The sequence below is a fragment of the Triturus cristatus genome, chromosome 2_2 (genome assembly GCF_964204655.1).
Source record: "Triturus cristatus chromosome 2_2, aTriCri1.1, whole genome shotgun sequence".
NCBI classification, from domain to species: Eukaryota; Metazoa; Chordata; class Amphibia; order Caudata; family Salamandridae; genus Triturus; species Triturus cristatus.
Window position 1 is genome coordinate 74,572,072 of NC_140582.1, and position 20,109 is coordinate 74,592,180.

A 20,109-nucleotide genomic window follows, 5' to 3' on the forward strand; every position below is an offset into this window, starting at 1 on the left:
TATGCTGAAGGGCTCAGGGAGGTTATGAACATGCAAGGTGCCCATAAAATTGAGTGGCTCGCAAACACAAAAAAACTTCTGATCGCAACCGGCCTTACAACTGTTTGGCCAGCGGAGGCACCATTATCGAAGATCGAAGTTAAGCGAGCCTTTTGGGCTTGGGTGGATGCTTCGGAACAAAGAGATCCCAATATTGGAAGGCTGACAGAGGCTTTTTATCAACACAAATCAACTATCCTCTTAGAACCATACCTTGACTTCATCACTAAGCCCAGGGACAGGTCGCTTTTTATTCAGTTTAGGTTCGGGACGCTCCCATTACGTAACCATACTAGTAAGTGGAAACCCCCCCACAAGACCCTCCCTGACTGTCCATTCTGTCCCGGTGCCACTGAAAGCGTCTCCCATTTCTTCTTTGCATGCCCAGCCTATCTATTACCTAGGACGAAATGGCTTAGACCTGCCTGTTTACTCCTAGGAACAAGGGATCACATTGTCGCTATGCGAATCCTTAAAACCACCACCAACACCACCTTAGTTTGTGGAGTGGCCAAATTTCTAGGTTGGGCATGGCTAATCAGGCAAAAATCTATCAGTTTTAATTAAATCTTTTAAAATACTGTTTTTAATCCCCAAAGCTGTGAAATTTAATACATTTTTTAGATATTTATTGTATATTTCAAATTGGATTTTTTACGACATGTTTTAAAAAAATAATGAATTTGTATTTGTTTTTATGTGTTTTGTGCTTTTATGACATTACGTGTCGAAATAAAGCTTTGTTGATTGATTGATTGAATTCCCCACCGAAGCCCCATATTATTTTTGACACAGATAACATGAAAGTGTTAGTTGTCACGCCAGACCCTTGCATGAGGCGCTGAATCTCTCCAACGCACGGCTTCATGATGAGACGCCCCGGGCCGTGAGCGAGGCCCGCCCTCGTTCAGCAGTCCAGGTGAGAGCGGTAGATCAGGGGAGGCTGGATGGCTCTGGGCCTTGTCGGGCCTAGGCCCTCATCCTTCTGGAATCCCGCAGGAGTGCCCTGCTCACGGCTGGCCTATCTATTTAATTACAAAGTAAAAAAATGGACTGTCTAATCTGAAGAGTATCAGTATAGACAATAAACAATTTACCATCATCATCAAAAAGCTTTATTCGACAGTAAATCTTAAAAGCACATAAAACATATTAGACACAAACAAAATAAATATCACATGACAATCCTCTTTGTTATATAAAAAAAAAACATTAGATCCAATTAATTACTGTCAATAAAAAGAATTAATATACATTTTCAATTACTAAATTTACATAAAATGTATTTCCCTCTTTAAAAAAGATTAAAACAGCATAGCAAATTCAAGAGGTTTACTAGCAACTAGTAAGTTGGATAGAAGTCCGGGTACGTATTATCCAAGCCCAACTTAAAAATTTGGCTACAGCCACCGCCCAACATGGCGAGCAGTCAGACCCCAATATCCTTAATGCTTCTATATGTCTACTTGAAGCTAATTTTAGACAGATAGGTCTAAGCCACTTGCGACGCGGGGCTGCATAAAGGGGACAAGCAAAGAATACATGCGCTACTGATTCAATCATATCCAGACAATTATGACATTTCTCATCCATTGTAGAGGACCATTTATTTGTGAATGCTTTGACCGTGAGAGTACCTATCCTAAATTGAAAATATAACATACCGTCTAATGGCCTCTCGATTATATCCCAATAAGCTTCACACAATGGGCGTGATTTATAGTCTAAGAACCGACCAGTTAAATTCGTGTGCATATTGGCTCTGTTGGATTCTGTCTGAACCATTTCCCAATATTTTTCTTTCATTAGTTTTTTAGATGGGAAAATTGAAGAATCTGGTTTGTCCCACAAGATGCTCAGGTCCAACTTTAATAAAAGAGACCTGAGCTCCTTGAGCCACTTAATTTTATGAAATTGGTCGGCCAAAATCACGTCCTTCAGTCCCTGTGCATAATGTAGAAGTTCGGGAGTGGACCAAATGCGTCTCCAGTATAATAATGGCCGCAGCCTTGCTATATCTTTGATACTTTTCCTTCCCAAATCCAACAAGAGCGGAATGATCGGGGTACTTTGGGGAACACCAACTAAGTTACGTAAGAACTTATTCTCCGCTTTAACTAAATGGTTCAAGTTGTTAAAGCCCCAAAGTTCTATTCCTTAAAGGGCAGTATTGATTACTTTCATATTGTAGACCTCCAAGGCAGGTGTAACAGGCCTAGTTAGGGAGGACTTGTGTTTAGAGGATAGGGCCCCTGCAAGATGGTGAAATTTTAATGTGGCCATATCCATATGACAATTCCATCCCATATTAGCCTGGAGCGAGATTCCAAGATATACAAAAGAATCAACCTGCCCAAGAAGAGTACCATTTAAGAGCATTCTACCCTTATAGGGTTTGAACAAGTTCAAAGACATGAACTTAGTTTTTGTGGTATTAATCTCAAGACCACGTCATAGACAGAATTCTCCAAAAGCATTTACCGCCTTCTGAAAGGAACTCAGGGTTCGCGAAACAATAAGGGTGTCGTCCGCGAACATGAGAACAGGCACGTGCGCACCAGCCAAAATAGGTGCATCTATGGGGGAGCTACAAAGATGTTCAACTATTCCATTTATATAAAGTGAGAATAGAGTAGGGGCCAAGACACACCCCTGTCGAACCCCACGCTCGACAGGGAATGAATCAGTGACCTCACTCTGGGCCCCCCATCTGATTCTGGCGTAATTGTTCTCATGCAGGCGGACGAGTAGAGTCAAAAGATCAGATGGTATCCCTTGATCAGCAAGGACAGACCAAAGTTTACAACGGGGAACTAAATCAAAGGCCGATTTTAAGTCTACAAAGACTGCATATAATGATCCCTTAGTTAGCAACACATTCCTCCAATACAATAGGATAAAAAAGAAGACCTGGTCGATTGAGCTGGTACAAGAACGAAACCCAGCTTGATATGGGGATAGGATGTTTTGGTCCTCAATCCATGATTGTATTTTGTTTTGGACTAGATGACCAACCAGTTTTTGCGCCGAGTCTATGAGGCTAATAGGCCTATAATTCTTTGGGAGTGATTTGTCCCCCTTTTTAAAAACTGGGATGATTTCAGCTCCCTTACAAGAAGATGGAATGGGAGCACCTCTAGCCACTGAATTTGCCAGCAATGCAAAGTACTGGCACCAGGACGGTCTATCACTCAAGAAGATGTCAGCTGGAATACCATCCATTCCTGGTGCCCTACCTCTGGTTACACAGTCTAGTGCCATACTCACATCTTCAGTAGTAAACTGGTTGTTTGATTAAAGGATGGTCTGTGGGAGACTACAATCCTCTATCTCACGGTGACAAGCATATTGGGGTTTAAAAAATTCTAACCATTGAGATTGAGGAACATTGTTTTGGGGGGGTTCTCCTTTCCCACCCCTATCCCATTTTATAATATTCCAAAATTGCTTTGAATCCTTGGATGCACAAGCCAATTTCAGATCCCGCCATCTGTCCTCATCCCACTGCCTTTTTGCCACCTTCTGGGCATGCCTATAAGAATCCCTTGCCTCTTGTATTTTAATGGGATTCTTAGCCCTTAATTCTTTGCTCAGCATTAACGAGCGAATTTACAAGATTCATTATACCACTTAGTTGTTACCAATTTTGGTTTTCTATTTCCCCTTGGTTGTTGCTTCTGGAAAAAAACCTTAAGTCTTGCAAAAAGGTTATTGCGGGCCTCAAGCATAATACAGGGGAAGTCCTGTCTATTAATTTGAGTATTTAATTTAATTAATTCCCCAATCACTTCATTTTTAAGAGCAGCCAACTGAGCAGGATTCTCCGATAATTTGTCCCATTTGACATGACGCATATTATTAGAGGCAACAATATCTAAGGTAGTTGTCCCTCCTCTTATGGGCTCAACTCCGTCCCCCCTATGTACATAAAATGACGAGCAGAGGGGTTATGATAGTTTTCTAATCGGGGTATAATGGCCATGTCAACCAGCCTGTGCCGAAATCTAATATCCACCAGTAAATAATCAATCCGACTACTGTTCCTCCCATTGTCAAAGGAGTTCGCTCCCTGTTGATCAGAGGGAGTCCTCCCATTTGCTGCTCTTAATCCCCTTTCTAGACACATTACTTTGAGCTGGATTGCTGCAGCTGACCATCTTTTTAGAACGGGGACATCAAGTTTAGGGATTCCCCATCTATTGTCTTGATCAGCAGAAATATCCTGGTCTTCCTGGCCAAGGGGTTCATAAGTGGTGTTAAAATCTCCCCCCACTATTGGGGCAATCTGCTCTGAAAGATCCTCCAACTGGGAATCAAGAGCTTCAATTACCTCTGAGATTCGTCCCCCTGGTTGTCCTCTGGCATAAACATTAAAGATAGCTACTTTACGGCCATCAGGCCATTCAAGTCTAACTGCCAGGATATCTTTTGATAATGCTCCGACCTGCTGCACCTTGCATCTCAAGGACTGGCGAATCCAGATCACTAGACCTCCTGCAGGCCGACCTTTTAAATTTTTAGCCGCAGGGATGTAAAAATTAAGAAATCCCATACAGAAGACCGGGGCTACAGACCACGATTCCTGGAAAAGATTAATGTCATACTGTTCAATAAATCTACACCAATCCGGAGATATTACCTTATTAGCAATTCCCGCGATGTTCCATGAAAGGAGGGTTAAACCTTCCATTTTTGTTAGAATAATATTCGTATTTTGGAGGTATTTTATTCCTTCTTCGATCTCGTTCACTCCTCCCATGGAATACTCGGCAATGGAGTTGTCTAGAGGGTGAGGATTTAGCATGATAGTCTGTATTTTAGTGGGTCTTTCTACACCATTTGGAATCGAGCACCCCACCATGGGGGGGATTAGTGTTGTGAGGGATCTCTATGATCATTGGTAGTTCCACTAAGGGACATGTGGATGTTATGTGTCCTACTTGGATCCCCTCATTACCCTGCACCGGTTGCCTGTTCATTTGAACATTCACATATAGGCTGCTCAGAACATCATTAGAGGCACCCTGCAGTCAATCACAATCCTCCATGCCTGTCAGAGCCCCATATCTATTCCTCAAATTAATTCCTTCCGTCAAAGGTGGAAAGCCCCTTCTCATTGGTAGGTTGCTATAAGTGGGTTTTAAACTAGTCCTAAAATTATTCCCATTACACCACGATCGATCGTAAAAGAAATCTAGGGTTAATGGAATTATAGCAGAGCCCCTAAATTGGGGGGGGAATAGATTTGCTAACACGTTTGACAACAGTTGGGGACTTGAAAAATGTATAACTATACAGTCACCCTCAAATCTCTTCTTACTCTTTCCCAACCAGGGTACCCTCCTGGCCATTATAATTTCCTTGGCCAAATGTTGTTTGCCCCTTTCAGATGTATTGGTGTTATTTGTTAGCCAATGGAGAACTTTAATAATTAAATTGCCTACGGATTCTTCTTTGCCAGGGCATAGGCAAGGTACATTGGCCAAAACAAGTACTAGGGGCAAAGCCTCAGGAATAAGCTGAAAAACCTCTCTTTCTGCAGGGATCTTATAAAAACTCAGGGGTTAGAACTAATAGTGGATCTTACAAAGGTTGCCACGTTTCCCGATTTTACTGGGCCGCTGATATTTATAGGCCCCTTAGATACAAGGATTTCATGCCAAGGCCTATGCCAACAATTGAGGATTCAGCCTGTATCTGAGATTCAGGTAGATTTATGGGCTGATCCCTTAAAGTGGCTGGCTGGCCTTCTATCTCCAGGGAAGGTGGTTCACATTGAACAATATGGGTGTTAGATGAAAGTGTCACCCCATACCGCCTTTCCATACTAATCACTCTTTCTTCTATAGACGATATCCTGACTAAAATAGGATCCAGGATCCGGTCTAATTTATCTCTAAATGATACCCACAGTGAATCTATTTGGTCTTCTGGTACAAGCTTAAGAGGTATTTGTTTTGCTACCTTAGACTTAGGTTTCTGTACTCTTGACCCCCTCTGTTGGTTAGCCATGCTCTGTGGGACTATACCCCCGGCCCTAGTAACTTGTCTCTTTTTTTGGGCAGGGGGGGAAGAAATACTAGGTACAACATCGTCAGTATCACCTGAAGAGAAAGCTACATGGGGCTGGACAAGATCACTCATGGGGATTACATCGCTATCTATCAAATCCCGAAGTAGACCTGATGATGTAGGCTGGGAACCGTTCTCTTCTGGCGTGTCATGTACCAGGGCGATAGTAGTGAGGCCAGGATTCAGCGAAAGCCTCCTTTCAGTTCTTTCTATTTCGTCATTTAACATGCTGGATACTTTCACCAGATACGAGTCCAAGGTCACACCACCCCCTCCAATGGCTTTGGAACCATATGTTCTCTTTTTCACCATTTTCCGTTACAAGATGTATATCGTAATCAAGACCTTATTTATACTAACTTTTCGGGGGGGGGGCCCCAGCCCAGCCTCTTACAGCCCCGGACGGCCCGCCCTTTGCCCAGGCTTAGCCTGGCTTGTCCCGCGCGCGTCCTCACCCGACTAAATGTGAGCAGCACTATAGAAATAACAATAAAATGGCACATTTCATTTTCCCATTCGTTTCGAGTAAGCTGGGTTGCACAATTCTGCAGAGATAGATTGTTCAGTGCTATTTTTCCTTTGCATTCTGAGGTTTGGAGTCCAGCATTTTAAAGGCAAAATGTTCAACAAGTACCAGAATTTAATTAGAAGAAGCTTGACTGGAAAGACTACTTACCTGCCATGGGCCAATTAGAGAGCTCCAGTTTGTTTCGGCCTAGATTCTGTATCTAAATCATGCCAATGAGAGAGCAGCCAGCCAGTCCTACTTGGCTGATGGTTCAGCTGAGGGTGCACTAAAAGTACAGCACTGGCCCACACTGACTCCGCCCAGTCAACGATGAACCTATCAGACTTTGAGTGGCAGGCTCTGGAAGCGGTCTTGTGCGCCACTGTTGCCACTTCCTCATTGCCATTAGCGCTCTGCTATTCTTCCCCAAAAATGTGCATCTGTCACAATTAGTAAGGCTCCGCAGCAGGAGTGGCTCTTTAACACAAACGCACCTACCCGGCAACTACACAATGAGTGTAATTATGATGAAAGCAATTAAATTAGGGTTCTGGCTGTAGGCAAACACCTGTCAAGATTAATTTCTGGCTAAATCTAAATGTTCCCTGCTATAATTTCCTATATGTATTGATACAACTAGTCAGAAGAAGTAGTGCTTTGGAAATGACCCAGGCTGCAGCTTTTACAGAAATAACAGTTTAGCCGTATTATGTGTCTGAGGTGAAAAGGGAACTGATGAGTTGTGAACATACAAAACCACTTTTGTTTTCATTTTTCGTATACGGGTTTTGGCGTTAATCCAATACAAATAAACAAGCGTGCACAAAATAGGAGCCACTCATTAATCCGTGTTTTCTATTTCCTTGTCATAACAGGCCCTCTTATTGCCACATCCGTCTTTTCATTAAGAGCTAAAGAAAAGGAGGATATTTATTCTGTGAACAACCAGCACTCTGGGAGACGGCAGAGTGAAAGTAATTCCCCAGGTGAGTAACAAGTGATTAAAATGCCAGCATGGTTGCTAAACGACTTATCACTTGTTCCTGACATATACTGTGACTTCAGGTCCTCATGTCTAATTCCAGCAGCACCAACTCTGAATTCCATCCTTCTAAGGCAGAGGTCTTCAAACTTTTGTTGGTTGAGCCCCCCCAGCTGAATGCTTTTGATGTTGGGCTCCCCCACCACCTGACCGAAATTTCTGGAATCTGGTACACTACATAATCGACCACCCCGCGCATATCACGGGCCGTATAGGGCAAATAATGTTCAACACAATAAGAGTGCTTAGTCAAGCCCAGATTTGTGAGTGGGTGTGGTGAAATGACAGAGGCTTATTACTCAGCTCAAAACACAATTTTCCAAGATAAAATGTGCGCAAATTGTTTTTACTTGGATGCTTTGTTTTACACATGACATAGTTTAATAATAACACCACCATCATAAATGTGATGGGTGTACCGGTTTTTAGCCACATAGACTGTCAATCTGTGGATGGATGTTTCCTACTGCCATCCTCAGGTTGTGCTCCACATCCAGTCTTGAACGGTACTTAGTCTTTAATACGTCAAGTGTTGAGAACCCAATCTCACATAAATAGGACGAGCTGAAAGGCAAGAGAGTTTTGATAGCAGTTTCTCTCAAAGCTGAATAGTTCGAGGCATGTGGGCTGCTGAATTCATATCTGTGCATAGATCGCCGCCTAGTGTTGGGTCCGGATGTTTGCACGTTGTTGTCCTGGAAGAGTCTTCGAAGTATCCTGGGATAGGTGACTCCTCCCCTGGACTACAGTGCGCATGGGCATCCTCTCCATCCTCAGATTGTTTTTTTCCGCCATTGGGTTCGGATGTGCTATCTTGACTCAAGTTAGGAAAATCTTTTTTCAGGCCAAAAGGCCTTTAGTTCGCGTCGGTACTGTTCTCGATCGGTATCGATAGTATTTTTGTTAGTTTACTAACTTCCAGAACAAACTTTCGCATCTTACCCGACCGTCGATTCGACATCAACGATGGAATCGAGAACACCATTCAAGAGGTGTCCGGTATGCAATGCGAAATATCCCCACGTCGACGTCCATCCGGTGTGCAACAAATGCCTTTCACCGGATCACGACGAATCTACATGCATGGCCTGTGCCAGATTTCGATCCAAGAAGACTCTACGGAATCGACGAGCGGCGAGGCTCAAGGCGCAGCAAGCGGCACCGGCCCCGGCCGACATCTTCAACGCCGAGACCGAAGATGTCGAAGAAGTGGAGAACCTACCCTCCAGTCCCGTTTCCGAACAGGACTCCGGATTGGAAGACGTCGACGAAACACTCTTTCGCAGAGATGAAGACGACGCCGAGGTAGGAGACTACAATGAGGCCTTAGGGGCCGAAGAGAGTAGCTCCGGTGACGAGCAAGGCCTACCCGTTCAGACTGAAGAAAGCCCAGTGCAACAGTCTATGGCTCCGGTCGAGGGATCGCCTTCGGGCCTTACCCAAGACCTATCCCGCAGTTCTTCGGCCCCGCCCTCGGGCCCGGCCTCGGACATTCAGCGGCAGCCATTAATGCCCAAAACGGCTGGTTTCCCGTCTTCAAAACCGAAACCGAAAGCTGTATTGGTTCAATTGAAACCGAAACCGAAAGTGGCGCTGGTCGGATCGAGGCCCTCCACACCTTCGACGCCAGCAAAACACATCAGCACCGAGCGCACCAAACGAGACTTCAGTGCCGAACTCGAAGCGGCCGACGTCGGAGTCGACATAAGGAAGAAGGCCTTCGGTATCACCAAACCTGCTCGGCTCCCGGCACCGACGCAATCGGCTCCGACCCCAAAGGTCAAACAGCCTGCTGCGTCTCACACCGCTTCCACGGCGACACCAAAGCCACACTCATCGAAGAAGTCGACGGCCATTCCCGCCCCTCGACTCGATGACCCACCGGCGCCGAAAAAATCCACGACCGCCTCAACAGAACCGGTCGGTGCAAAAGACTCGAGGGCGCTCCAGACGCAAAGCACCAAAAAGAAAATGGTCCTCCAGGACACGTCAGGCTCCGAACCAATTAAAGCTCCAGCAGCCTCTTCGACACCAGCCAACATTACTTTTGGCCTGCCACCATCCACGGCCCCGAAAATGTTCCAAATCAGGACACGGGTGACCCATACCACAATCACGCCTGCCGAACGCTCTGCGGAGACGTCTCCATCGCATCTAATCGACGCCGACACCGGCAGGATGATTATCCACAAACGGAAAATAACTTCGGAGCCGGCTTTGGACTCCTTCAGGATTCCACTTAAAAGAAAGCTGCCTGTGGCTACAGAACCAGTTCTTTACAAACCTTTCCACTCACCCTACCAGGATCCACAATCCTTCTCTCCCACACACTCCGACACGGATGCGTTGGTGGACTACATGGGTGACCAAGTCCCCTACCCCGGAGACATGGACCCTGACGGCCAACAGGACCCTGATCAAACTTGGGATGACCCTGTGGACCCAGGTGCACCTATGGATGCACAAGACCCGCAACTCTATGGAGCAAAAACATCTCCCACAGAGGACACGGCAGTGTTCAACGCTCTAATTGAACGTGCTGCGGCCAATCATGGGGTGCAACTTCACTCGGACACCGTCGAGGACGACTTTCTTATGGATACTTTTGCATCCTCAGAAAGGAATATAAAAACTCTACCCATGTTGAAGGGTGTCCTCAAACCAGCAAAGGACATCTTCAAGGAACCCACCAGGGCAAGAGTGATAAACCCCAGGATCGACAAAAAATACAGATCAGCGCCTGGGGACCCTACTTACATCAGAGGCCAATTACCTCTGGATTCCATTGTCGTTGCGAATGCTCGCAAGAGGGCACACTCCCAAACAACAGGTGACGCTCCTCCCCCGGACAAAGAGTCCAAGGTGTTAGAGACCTCTGGCAAACGGGTTGCCGCCCAGGCAGCCAACATATGGCGCATTGCCAATACTCAAGCACTCCTCGCTCGCTACGATAGAGCGCACTACGACACATTAGAGCAACTAATCCAACATCTCCCTGACCAATTCAGAGAAGGTGCAGAGATCCTCATCAGGGAGGGACAGCTCCTCACAAACGCATCCATCAAGTGCGCACTGGATGCCGCAGACACAGCTGCCAGGGCCATAAACACTAGCGTCATGCTGCGACGACATGCCTGGTTACGAATCTCCGGATTCAAACCTGAGGTGCAAAACAACATACTCAACCAGCCTGTCAACCCCGACTATTTATTCGGCCCGGAGGTTGACACCACCCTAGAGAAAATAAAGAAGGACACGGACACTGCAAAGTCCATGGGGGCTCTCCAGACTCAGTCATTTCGGAGCGGCTCCTTTCGTCGCCCCGGAAATAGAGGAGCAGGTAGAGGACAGGGGTCACAGCAAACATACAACAAGGGCAATACACAAACCACCTACGATAAAAACACCCGGGGTGGATATCGTGGCTCCAGTACAAAGGGCAGAGGACGCGGCTACGGCAACACCAGGTCCTCCCCCAAGAACAAGCAGTGACGCCCTCTCCCTTCCTCCCGACCACATAACACCTGTCGGGGGAAGGCTACAAAGGTTCCTGTCCACGTGGAACTCCATCACCACGGACAGGTGGGTCAAAGATATTGTCAAATACGGTTCATCTAGAACTTACCTCCACTCCACCCACAATACCTCCAAAAAACCGTCCTATGTCCTCAGAGCACTTAACGCTCTTACAGCAGGAGGTGCAAAGTATGCTTCTAAAAGGCGCAATAGAGGTCGTACCCGTCCACGAGCAAGGTACGGGGGTGTACTCCCTGTACTTTTTAATACCGAAGAAGGACGGGTCACTCAGACCTATATTAGACCTGAGACCCCTAAACAGATACATTCTTTCCGAGCATTTTCACATGCTCACTCTCCAGCAAGTCCTCCCGCTGCTCAAGCAGGGAGACTTTCTAGCCACACTGGACCTCAAGGATGCGTATTTCCACATACCCATTCACCCATCACACAAAAAATACCTCAGGTTCACTGTTCAAGGGCAGCACTACCAATTCAAAGTCCTTCCCTTCGGCGTGACAACGGCACCAAGGGTGTTTACAAAATGCCTAGCTACTGTGGCGGCACATCTACGGAGGCAGCACATACACGTCTACCCTTACCTGGACGACTGGCTCGTTCAAGCGAAGTCAGCCCAGCAATGTGCCAGCCACATGTCCCGCACCATTCACCTCCTTCACAGTCTGGGGTTCTCACTAAATTACCCAAAATCCCATCTACAGCCCGCACACGTACAACAGTACCTAGGTGCGACTATAGACACTCTGGCGGCCACAGCTCAGCCAAATTTGGTGAGAATCAACAGCATGCAAATGCTGATTTCAAAGTTCAAACCACAACACTCCCTTCCCGCGCGAGTGTTCATGCAGTTGATAGGCATGATGGCCTCCTGCATCTTCATAGTCCCCCACGCGAGACTACATATGCGCCCGCTTCAGGAGTGCTTAGCACGTCAGTGGAATCAGGCTCAAGGACAGTTGAAGGACCTAGTGTTGGTGAGCGGTCGGGCATACAACTCTCTGCATTGGTGGAATCCACAAAACCTTTGCAAGGGCCGACCGTTCCAAGAGCCTGTCCCACAGATAATACTGACGACGGACGCGTCTCTCCAGGGATGGGGAGCTCATGTACTCCATTACACAGTGCAGGGACTATGGACACAACAACAAAAGAAGATGCACATCAACCTTCTAGAGCTGATGGCAATCTTCCTCGCTATGAAAGCTTTCAAAGTACACTTGTGCAACAAAGTCGTGTTGATCCGGACGGACAACATGACTGCCATGTACTACATACAGAAGCAGGGAGGAACACACTCTCCACAGTTGTCTCATCTGGCTCAGAGCATGTGGAAGTGGGCCATTCAAAGGAACATGTTCCTCATGGCAGAACACCTCCCCGGCAAGGACAACCAGATGGCGGATCTGCTCAGCAGACACAGCCACCAGATGCACGAGTGGGAGTTACACCCATCAGTACTCCAACTGTACTTCCAGCAGTGGGGTCATCCTGAGATAGACCTATTCGCGACAAGCGAAAACGCAAAATGCCAAAGCTTTGCCGCCAGGTTCCCACATCCGCAGTCGCAGGGCAATGCGATATGGATGAACTGGTCCGGCAGATTTGCGTACGCTTTTCCCCCAGCACCACTGATACCGCTGGTGGCACGCAAACTGCGTCAACACTCACTGACGCTCGTCCTGGTTGCTCCAACGTGGGCACGCCAACCGTGGTACACCACCTTTCTCGAACTTTCCGTGGTGCCGCATCAAAGGCTGCGGATCAAACCCGAGCATTTAACGCAGAACAATGGAGAGATTCAGCACCCAGATCCGCAACAGCTGAACCTGGCAATCTGGCTCCTGAAGTCCTAGAGTTTGGCTACCTCAACCTGCCACCTAACTGTATGGACATCATTAAGGAGGCCAGGCGACCCACTACCAGAGCTTGCTATGCAGCCAAATGGAAGAGGTTCGTCATTTATTGCAATAATAATGACATTAACCCGCTAGATGCATCCATCCAAAACATTATTTGTTACCTATTACACCTATACCGATGCAATCTGGCGTACACCTCTATACGTGTCCATTTGACCGCAATATCAGCCTATCTGCAGACCAGGCAGCACCTCTCTCTATTCAGAGTGCCTGCCATCAAAGCATTCTTGGAAGGACTCAAACGAGTCATTCCACCAAGCCACCCACCGGCTCCGATGTGGAACCTCAACTTGGTCCTCACACGCCTGATGGGTCCACCCTTTGAACCTCTACACTCATGCGAGATTCAATTCCTTACCTGGAAAGTAGCTTTTCTAGTAGCGATCACTTCTTTGAGAAGAGTTAGTGAACTCCAGGCACTAACCGTTCAAGAGCCATTTATACAGGTTCACGCCAACAGGGTCGTACTACGTACCAACCCCAAATTCATGCCAAAGGTGGTATCGCAGTTCCACATGAATCAAACCATCGAACTGCCCGTTTTCTTCCAAAACCCACAAACTGTCGCAGAAAGGGCACTCCATACACTAGATGTCAAAAGGGCCCTCATGTATTATATCGACAGGACCAAACCCTTTAGGAAAACACAACAACTTTTCGTTGCCTTTGCCCCACACCACAAAGGTAACGCTATCTCCAAAGCAGGAATAGCCAGATGGATCGTTAAATGTATTCAAATTTGCTATCAAAAGGCTAAACGCACTTTAACGATTCCCCCACGAGCCCACTCAACACGTAAGTTAGGGGCCTCAATGGCTTTCCTAGGAAACATTCCTTTGCATGACATATGTAGAGCAGCCACCTGGTCCACTACACATACATTTACCAAACACTATTGTGTAGATGTGCAATCAAAACAGCAGGCAGCTGTAGGACAGGCTGTTCTCAAAACTCTTTTTCAGACCGCTGCAGCTGGCACTGGTAGCCGCCGCTAATAAGAGGGCACTGCTATATATTCTATGCACAGATATGAATTCAGCAGCCCACATGCCTCGAACTGAATATGCTACTTACCAGTATGCATCTGTTCTTGGCGTGTAGGGCTGCTGACATTCATATCGCCCTCCCTCCTCCCCGGCGCCTGTAGCAGCTGCAGCTCTCAGAATTACTGTAAGCATGGTCATCACTTTCTATATCTACTCCATCACTGCCACAATGGCGAAAAACAATCTGAGGATGGAGAGGATGCCCATGCGCACTGTAGTCCAGGGGAGGAGTCACCTATCCCAGGATACTTCGAAGACTCTTCCAGGACAACAACGTGCAAACATCCGGACCCAACACTAGGCGGCGATCTATGCACAGATATGAATGTCAGCAGCCCTACACGCCAAGAACAGATGCATACTGGTAAGTAGCATATTCATTCTGCAGACATTTTCAACCAAAACAGTGATTGTAAGAGAGACAGTGTTATCAGATTTTTCGAGCACTCCCTAGCTCAGAGTTGGTACATGAGACAATTCTTCTCTAGAAACCATCAACAAACTTTTTAGGCAGCATTATAATGGGATTATTGCCCACCAACCAGTTATGGATCCGAAGACAAAGGTGAAAGTCCACAGAGAGGGCGCTGAACGAATACCTCATTGAGAATTCCTTAGTGGTATGAGAAGTTGCTTGCCTGAAGCAGTGGGGGTTTACGACACGTCAGGCTTATGTTTAAAACAAATAGAACTGATAATAAATTAATGATGTTGCCTATTTTACTTCAGAGCAATGTGGTCTGACAGACTTTGTGGTGGCAGGGACATGTTAAGGGTTTTGGGTGCCCTGGGCCAATACTATTTTGGGGGCCCCTGTTCAGAACAGCTTTGAGATTAAATGATTCACTTTCAGCCCTGCCATACCCTCTTTAGCCTGGCTACTAACGGTGCACAGGCGCTATGGTCGAAATTATAAAAGTGTTTACATCTAATAATCAGAGATAGTGATGTGTGTTTTCACTGTTGTAACAAAGCAGCAGCCCGCTAATTTTTCTGCGAATAATATCTGTGCTATCCTCCAATTTCTCATATGTGGGGACCCGCTTTGATCTAAAAAGCTTTTTTATGGTTGTTGAATGAAACAAAAACATTTCTCTGCAAATAGTAGTAGACTCTCTCACATCAATCACATTAAAAATAAAGGAAACCAAACGTTATTTACAAGAATCTGTTTAGGAATTATTCCAGGCCATCAGGGCAAAAACAGAGCTGCCTGTATCAAGTGGGCCCCTGAAAGACTGGATTGCAGTGCATGTAAATGTGTCCTTCTGTAATTTAGGACGAAAACCTTGATGGGGCACGACATGCCCATACTTGTGTACAGGGGCACAACTAGACCCGAACTTCAGGTGGGGGCTAACACTCCCAGCCAGGGCTGCCCCTAGCACTGGTCGCACACAGTGTTACGGTCTGTTTTGGCGCCCCCTCCCCCATTTCCTCCTTCTCCATAAATTTCCTCACTACCACTCACCAACAATGCACCTCATCTCTCTATAGCACCTTTCTGGCAAACATTTAATTTTTTATAGCACTACTCATTGTTTACTCACACTCAGTTCTTTGATCTGCATGGTACACGTTCTTTGTAGCAGGTACATGTGAGTGCAAGGTGAGCCATACAACAGTGTGAGAGTAGGGTAAGAGGAGTGACTGCAGGGTGAGTGAGGTGAACATATGAATTTGGGTGCGGATGTAAGTGCAGAGTGGGATGAATGAATGTATGGTTAGTGAAGGTCTTATTTGAGTGAGATTGCAGATTGAGCAGTAAGAAGGACAGATAAGTGAAGTGTCACATGACTGCAGGGTGAGTAGTGTGCTTGTGTGACTGCAAGGTGAGGTACAGGGTGAACTGCGCAAGTGTATTGTGAGTGCAGAGTGATCACTGTGAGTTCAGGGTGAGCGGGTGAATGGTGTGAGTGCATGGTGATCAGTGTGACTGCATTGTGATCGCTGTGAGTGCAGGGTGAGCGTGAAAGTGAAGGGCGAGAATGAGGAGTGAGTTGTCTGAATGCAAGGTACATTCCCTGACACTTGAAGTAACTCAGCAGGTTATTGACGGCAGCGTAGGGTTTCAGATATGTTAAACTATTGCTATTATGGCATTAACCAGGGATCAGGGTGGAGGAAATAAATGTGCTGATCTTACAACAAACTTCCAGTTTTATCATTAGGGTTGCCAGCTCATTATTATGATGTCCTAGGCAGTACAAAAGTTAACAGTCACCTAAAGCTGTATTGTCAGCACTTGTGTGTGCATACTTTGAACAGCAAATATAAATAGAAGCACTTTTTATTGTTTTCTAGGGCTGTCTAAATGATCCATGACTGATAATAAAATGGAACAAAGACAGAAAAGTCACATTACAAATGTATACATACTTCTTTATAAGCATATTTAATGTCAAGACAATCAATTTGCAGGCTGTTTAAACAACACATGGCTGGCTGGCATTTTTCTTTTGGCAACTTGAAGCCCTGTGGGTGTTGCGCGCCTGCCTGTGTAAATTTAAAAGCAACTTTGTCTCCTTTCTGCTAAGAGCTAACCCTCTCTGGACGGGGTTAAACTCGTAGAGTTGAAATGCTTCAGCTGCAGTGGGAGGCAGGATGTCTCCTTTGCTATGAGATCGAACACGAAGGAACAGGACTGTCTGTTCCTTTGCTTTCGGTTTTAGCAGAGGAGACCCTGCCTCCCACTGTAGCTGAAGCATTTCAGCTTTGCCAATTAACCCCTCCTGGGAAGGGGAACTGTTAGCTCCTTACATGACAAAAGCACGGGCACGTCGTGCCTTATCTATTTCCCCTCCCTCCCCCCTCCAACCCTCTGTTACTGGAGTTCTACAATAAACAAGCATTTACAACGCAATAGGTCTCGCAATTACATTATTTTGAGCTATTTACATTGTAAATGGCATTGCCTTTAAAACAATTAAAAGGCATTGTTATTTACAGTACCAAAAGCAACACAGGCTGAAGCACAAGGACTATATTAGAGACCGGATGAAACAAGAAAAGGGCATACAGGCTGAAACACAAAGGAAAGAGAGACACAGGATGAAGCACAAGGGAAAGAGAGACACAGGCTGAAGCACAAGGACAATATTAAAGACAGGATGAAACGCAAGAAAAGGGGATACAGGCTGAAACGCAAAGGAAGGAGGCTTAATTACAAGAGCAAGGGGGAAAAACAGCAGACATGAACACAAAAGGAAGACCCTGAACATCATTGTGGAACACTGGGGAAAACCGAGGAGAGGAGAGGAAATGAGCCGCAGGCAGGGGCTAGGCGCTGATGAAAGGAGGAGGGACCTCCCTACACGAACAGAGGGCCGCACTTACCCAGGCAGCAGAGCAGTCTCCAACCTCACTCCTCCAATATGAAGCTTTTCCGCCCTGGGTGCACTGCTGAAAGGAGGAGCATAGCCTCTAAGGAGGACCAGCAGCTATTTATGAAAGGAGGAGCCCCGTCAGACATAAATAATTCGAATACATCTCCAGACTGGTGTCTGCTAAATTCACATTCTGGGCATTTCTAATTATTTCCCAAAAAGCTGGGCCCACAAACGCTGCACACAACCCCCCAAAATCGGCAATACCAATTCAGCAAGAGCATCCGGTTGTATGGATAAAACATGCGTAAATACCTTATGGGAGTGCGGGTTTCAAATGCGTAGTGGGCCTTATTGGAAAACTGCGATTGTACAAGTGGAAATATTATTTCAGGTCTTTCTAAGCCGCACAAATATCCTTTAATGTGCGTGAAAGCGCACAGGTCCTGGACAGAGACCCCCTGAAAAGGAACATGAAAGAACACTCCTCGTGTTACAAGTTTAGCATAAGCGGTGGCGCCAGCCAATGGAAATGAGGGGCGGGGCTTCAAACCACCTTCTGAAATCCCTCTATCACAATATCTCTCGCCAGCGAGCAGCGCATGCGCTGCAACGCTAGGCAAGACCTAAACATTCCCATTTGAAATGGGTGAAGACTTGCTACGCGGGACAGTAAAAAACCAACAAAGGTAAGATCTTAGTGTTGATTGCACGCCCCCCCCTGAGCTGGTGTCATGCCCCCCCCTGGGCGGGCGCGCCCCACACATTGAAGAACTCTGTTCTAATGGCACTACATTGAATCCTCAGGAGTCTTGATAATTGTAATTTTGGTTCACCTCAAAATTGGGCAAATGTGATATGAAGCACTAATTAGAAATATATTATCATTTAAAAGTGCTTGCTACCTGTCCCATCCACCCACTCACGATGAACCATTGACTGATATGTTTGAACTGACTCATTACTTGTATGCATTAATTAGGAAACATTGAGTTATTGGTGCGATCTTGTCTTTGACTTTCCTTATGTCAATGGTTCACAATTCTCCCAGTCCAAAAGAAGCACTATGGGGCTTGAATGTAAATTAGGTGTCATGGAGTAAATCCAACATCTCTGGTTGACCATATTCCTAATCTTGAGCTAGGGAAAGTAGCAGGTTTTGACCTAAATGTTATTCCCTTGGCATTTTTTTTTAAAACCGTATTTACCAATGCAGAACAGTACCTATGGCCAGGGCCACTGGAATCATGCAATTATGAGTGTGTGTTTTTTGCATAAGTATGTATTTGCCACCTAATTCACAACATGAAGTATAATTTTCAGAGTTCACCAAAAGATTGTTTTTGCTTATTCATATGCGAATGCACTTAAACCAGCATGGGCATAGCCAATAGGTCTTTCCTTTAGGAATTTATAAGTGTTTAGCCAGAGTTATTGGCTTTGCCAATATCATTAAGCTTTGTTGTAAAGCATTGTGACTGCTGTGCAGCATGCTGAAAAGTTTTAATAAAGGGTTGTAAGACTTTTGTTACCTTATATATAATCAGTAAGACATTATGTACAACTGAACGACCCTCTTAGGGGAGGGGGACCGGAGGGTGGAAGTTGGGAAATAGTACCTGAATTATAACACGTGCAGCGTATGAGCACAAGGGGAGAATCAACTGATGCCAGATTCCGAGGGCAGACTGATGTGGTGCGAGTGATGCTGAGGTGGTGGTGAGGTGGCGGTGTGCTGGTGCGGAGGTGATACTCAGATGGTGCTGAGTGATGCTCAGGTGGTGCTGAGGGATGCTGAGGTGGTGTGTAGGTGATGCCCAGGTAATGCAGAGTCATGCTGAGGTGGTGCAGAGTTATGCTGTTGTACTGAGTCATGCTGAGGTGCTGTGCTGCACGTCTGCTGAGATGGTGCTGAGTGAAGCTGAGTTGGTGCTGTGCTGAGGTGATGCTGAAGTGGTACTGCGTTGTTGCCAAATGTATTTTGAAATGTCTGGCCGACTCTATGGTGTGCTTAATGCAGCCGGTTTGGTAGTCTCCAGTCCTGCCAGTCTCCAGCTCTCTCAGTGTTTGCAGATAAGGGATTTGGGACCCCAGGGGATAAAGTGATTTGTCCAGGATCACACACTTTGGACAAGTGTGAAAGTTTGAATTCAAACTGGTTCCAAAATGGCCAGCTAAAACATTTACTCCATACCTGTGGTGAGCCGAACTCCACTGGTTGAAGGAATCAGTGTGTGTGGTTTGAGCAGTGAGTGGTATCAGTTTTACCAAGAGTAGACACTATTTTTAATTGCCTCTTCAGGTATGGCAAATTAACATGTGTAGTGGTTAACCGGATGCTTCTTCTTCAATTCCTGACAAAAGCCTAGCTGAAGTAATTCTAACAATTATGCTTTGCTTTCTGTTTTGGAAAACATAGCCACAACAGCTTCAGAATCTTATAGTGCCTACAGGGCATCAGAGAAGCATTTTCGGGCTATCAAATCAAACTCAAATCAGGTGTTTGTTAAGCGTGACTACTCACCTGTTAGGGTCTCAAGGCGCTGGGGGGTGGGTTCGCAGATTCCAGTCCTTCAAGGAGGGGGTATGTCGAAGAGCCAGGTTTTGAGGTTTCTTGCGA

The 20,109-nt window shown here is 46.0% G+C and overlaps 1 protein-coding gene across 3 annotated transcripts in view; it reads left to right on the plus strand.

Annotated features, from left to right (window-relative positions):
- The window catches only part of LOC146861877 (uncharacterized), a 200,000-nt gene that overhangs the window by 79,836 nt on the left and 100,055 nt on the right, over window positions 1-20,109 (plus strand). For all 3 annotated transcript variants that reach the window (XM_085641048.1, XM_085641047.1, XM_085641049.1), the window contains exon 3: window positions 7,495-7,605. In XM_085641048.1, the coding sequence (XP_085497174.1) occupies window positions 7,495-7,605 (111 nt within the window). The remainder of the gene's footprint in view (window positions 1-7,494; window positions 7,606-20,109) is intronic.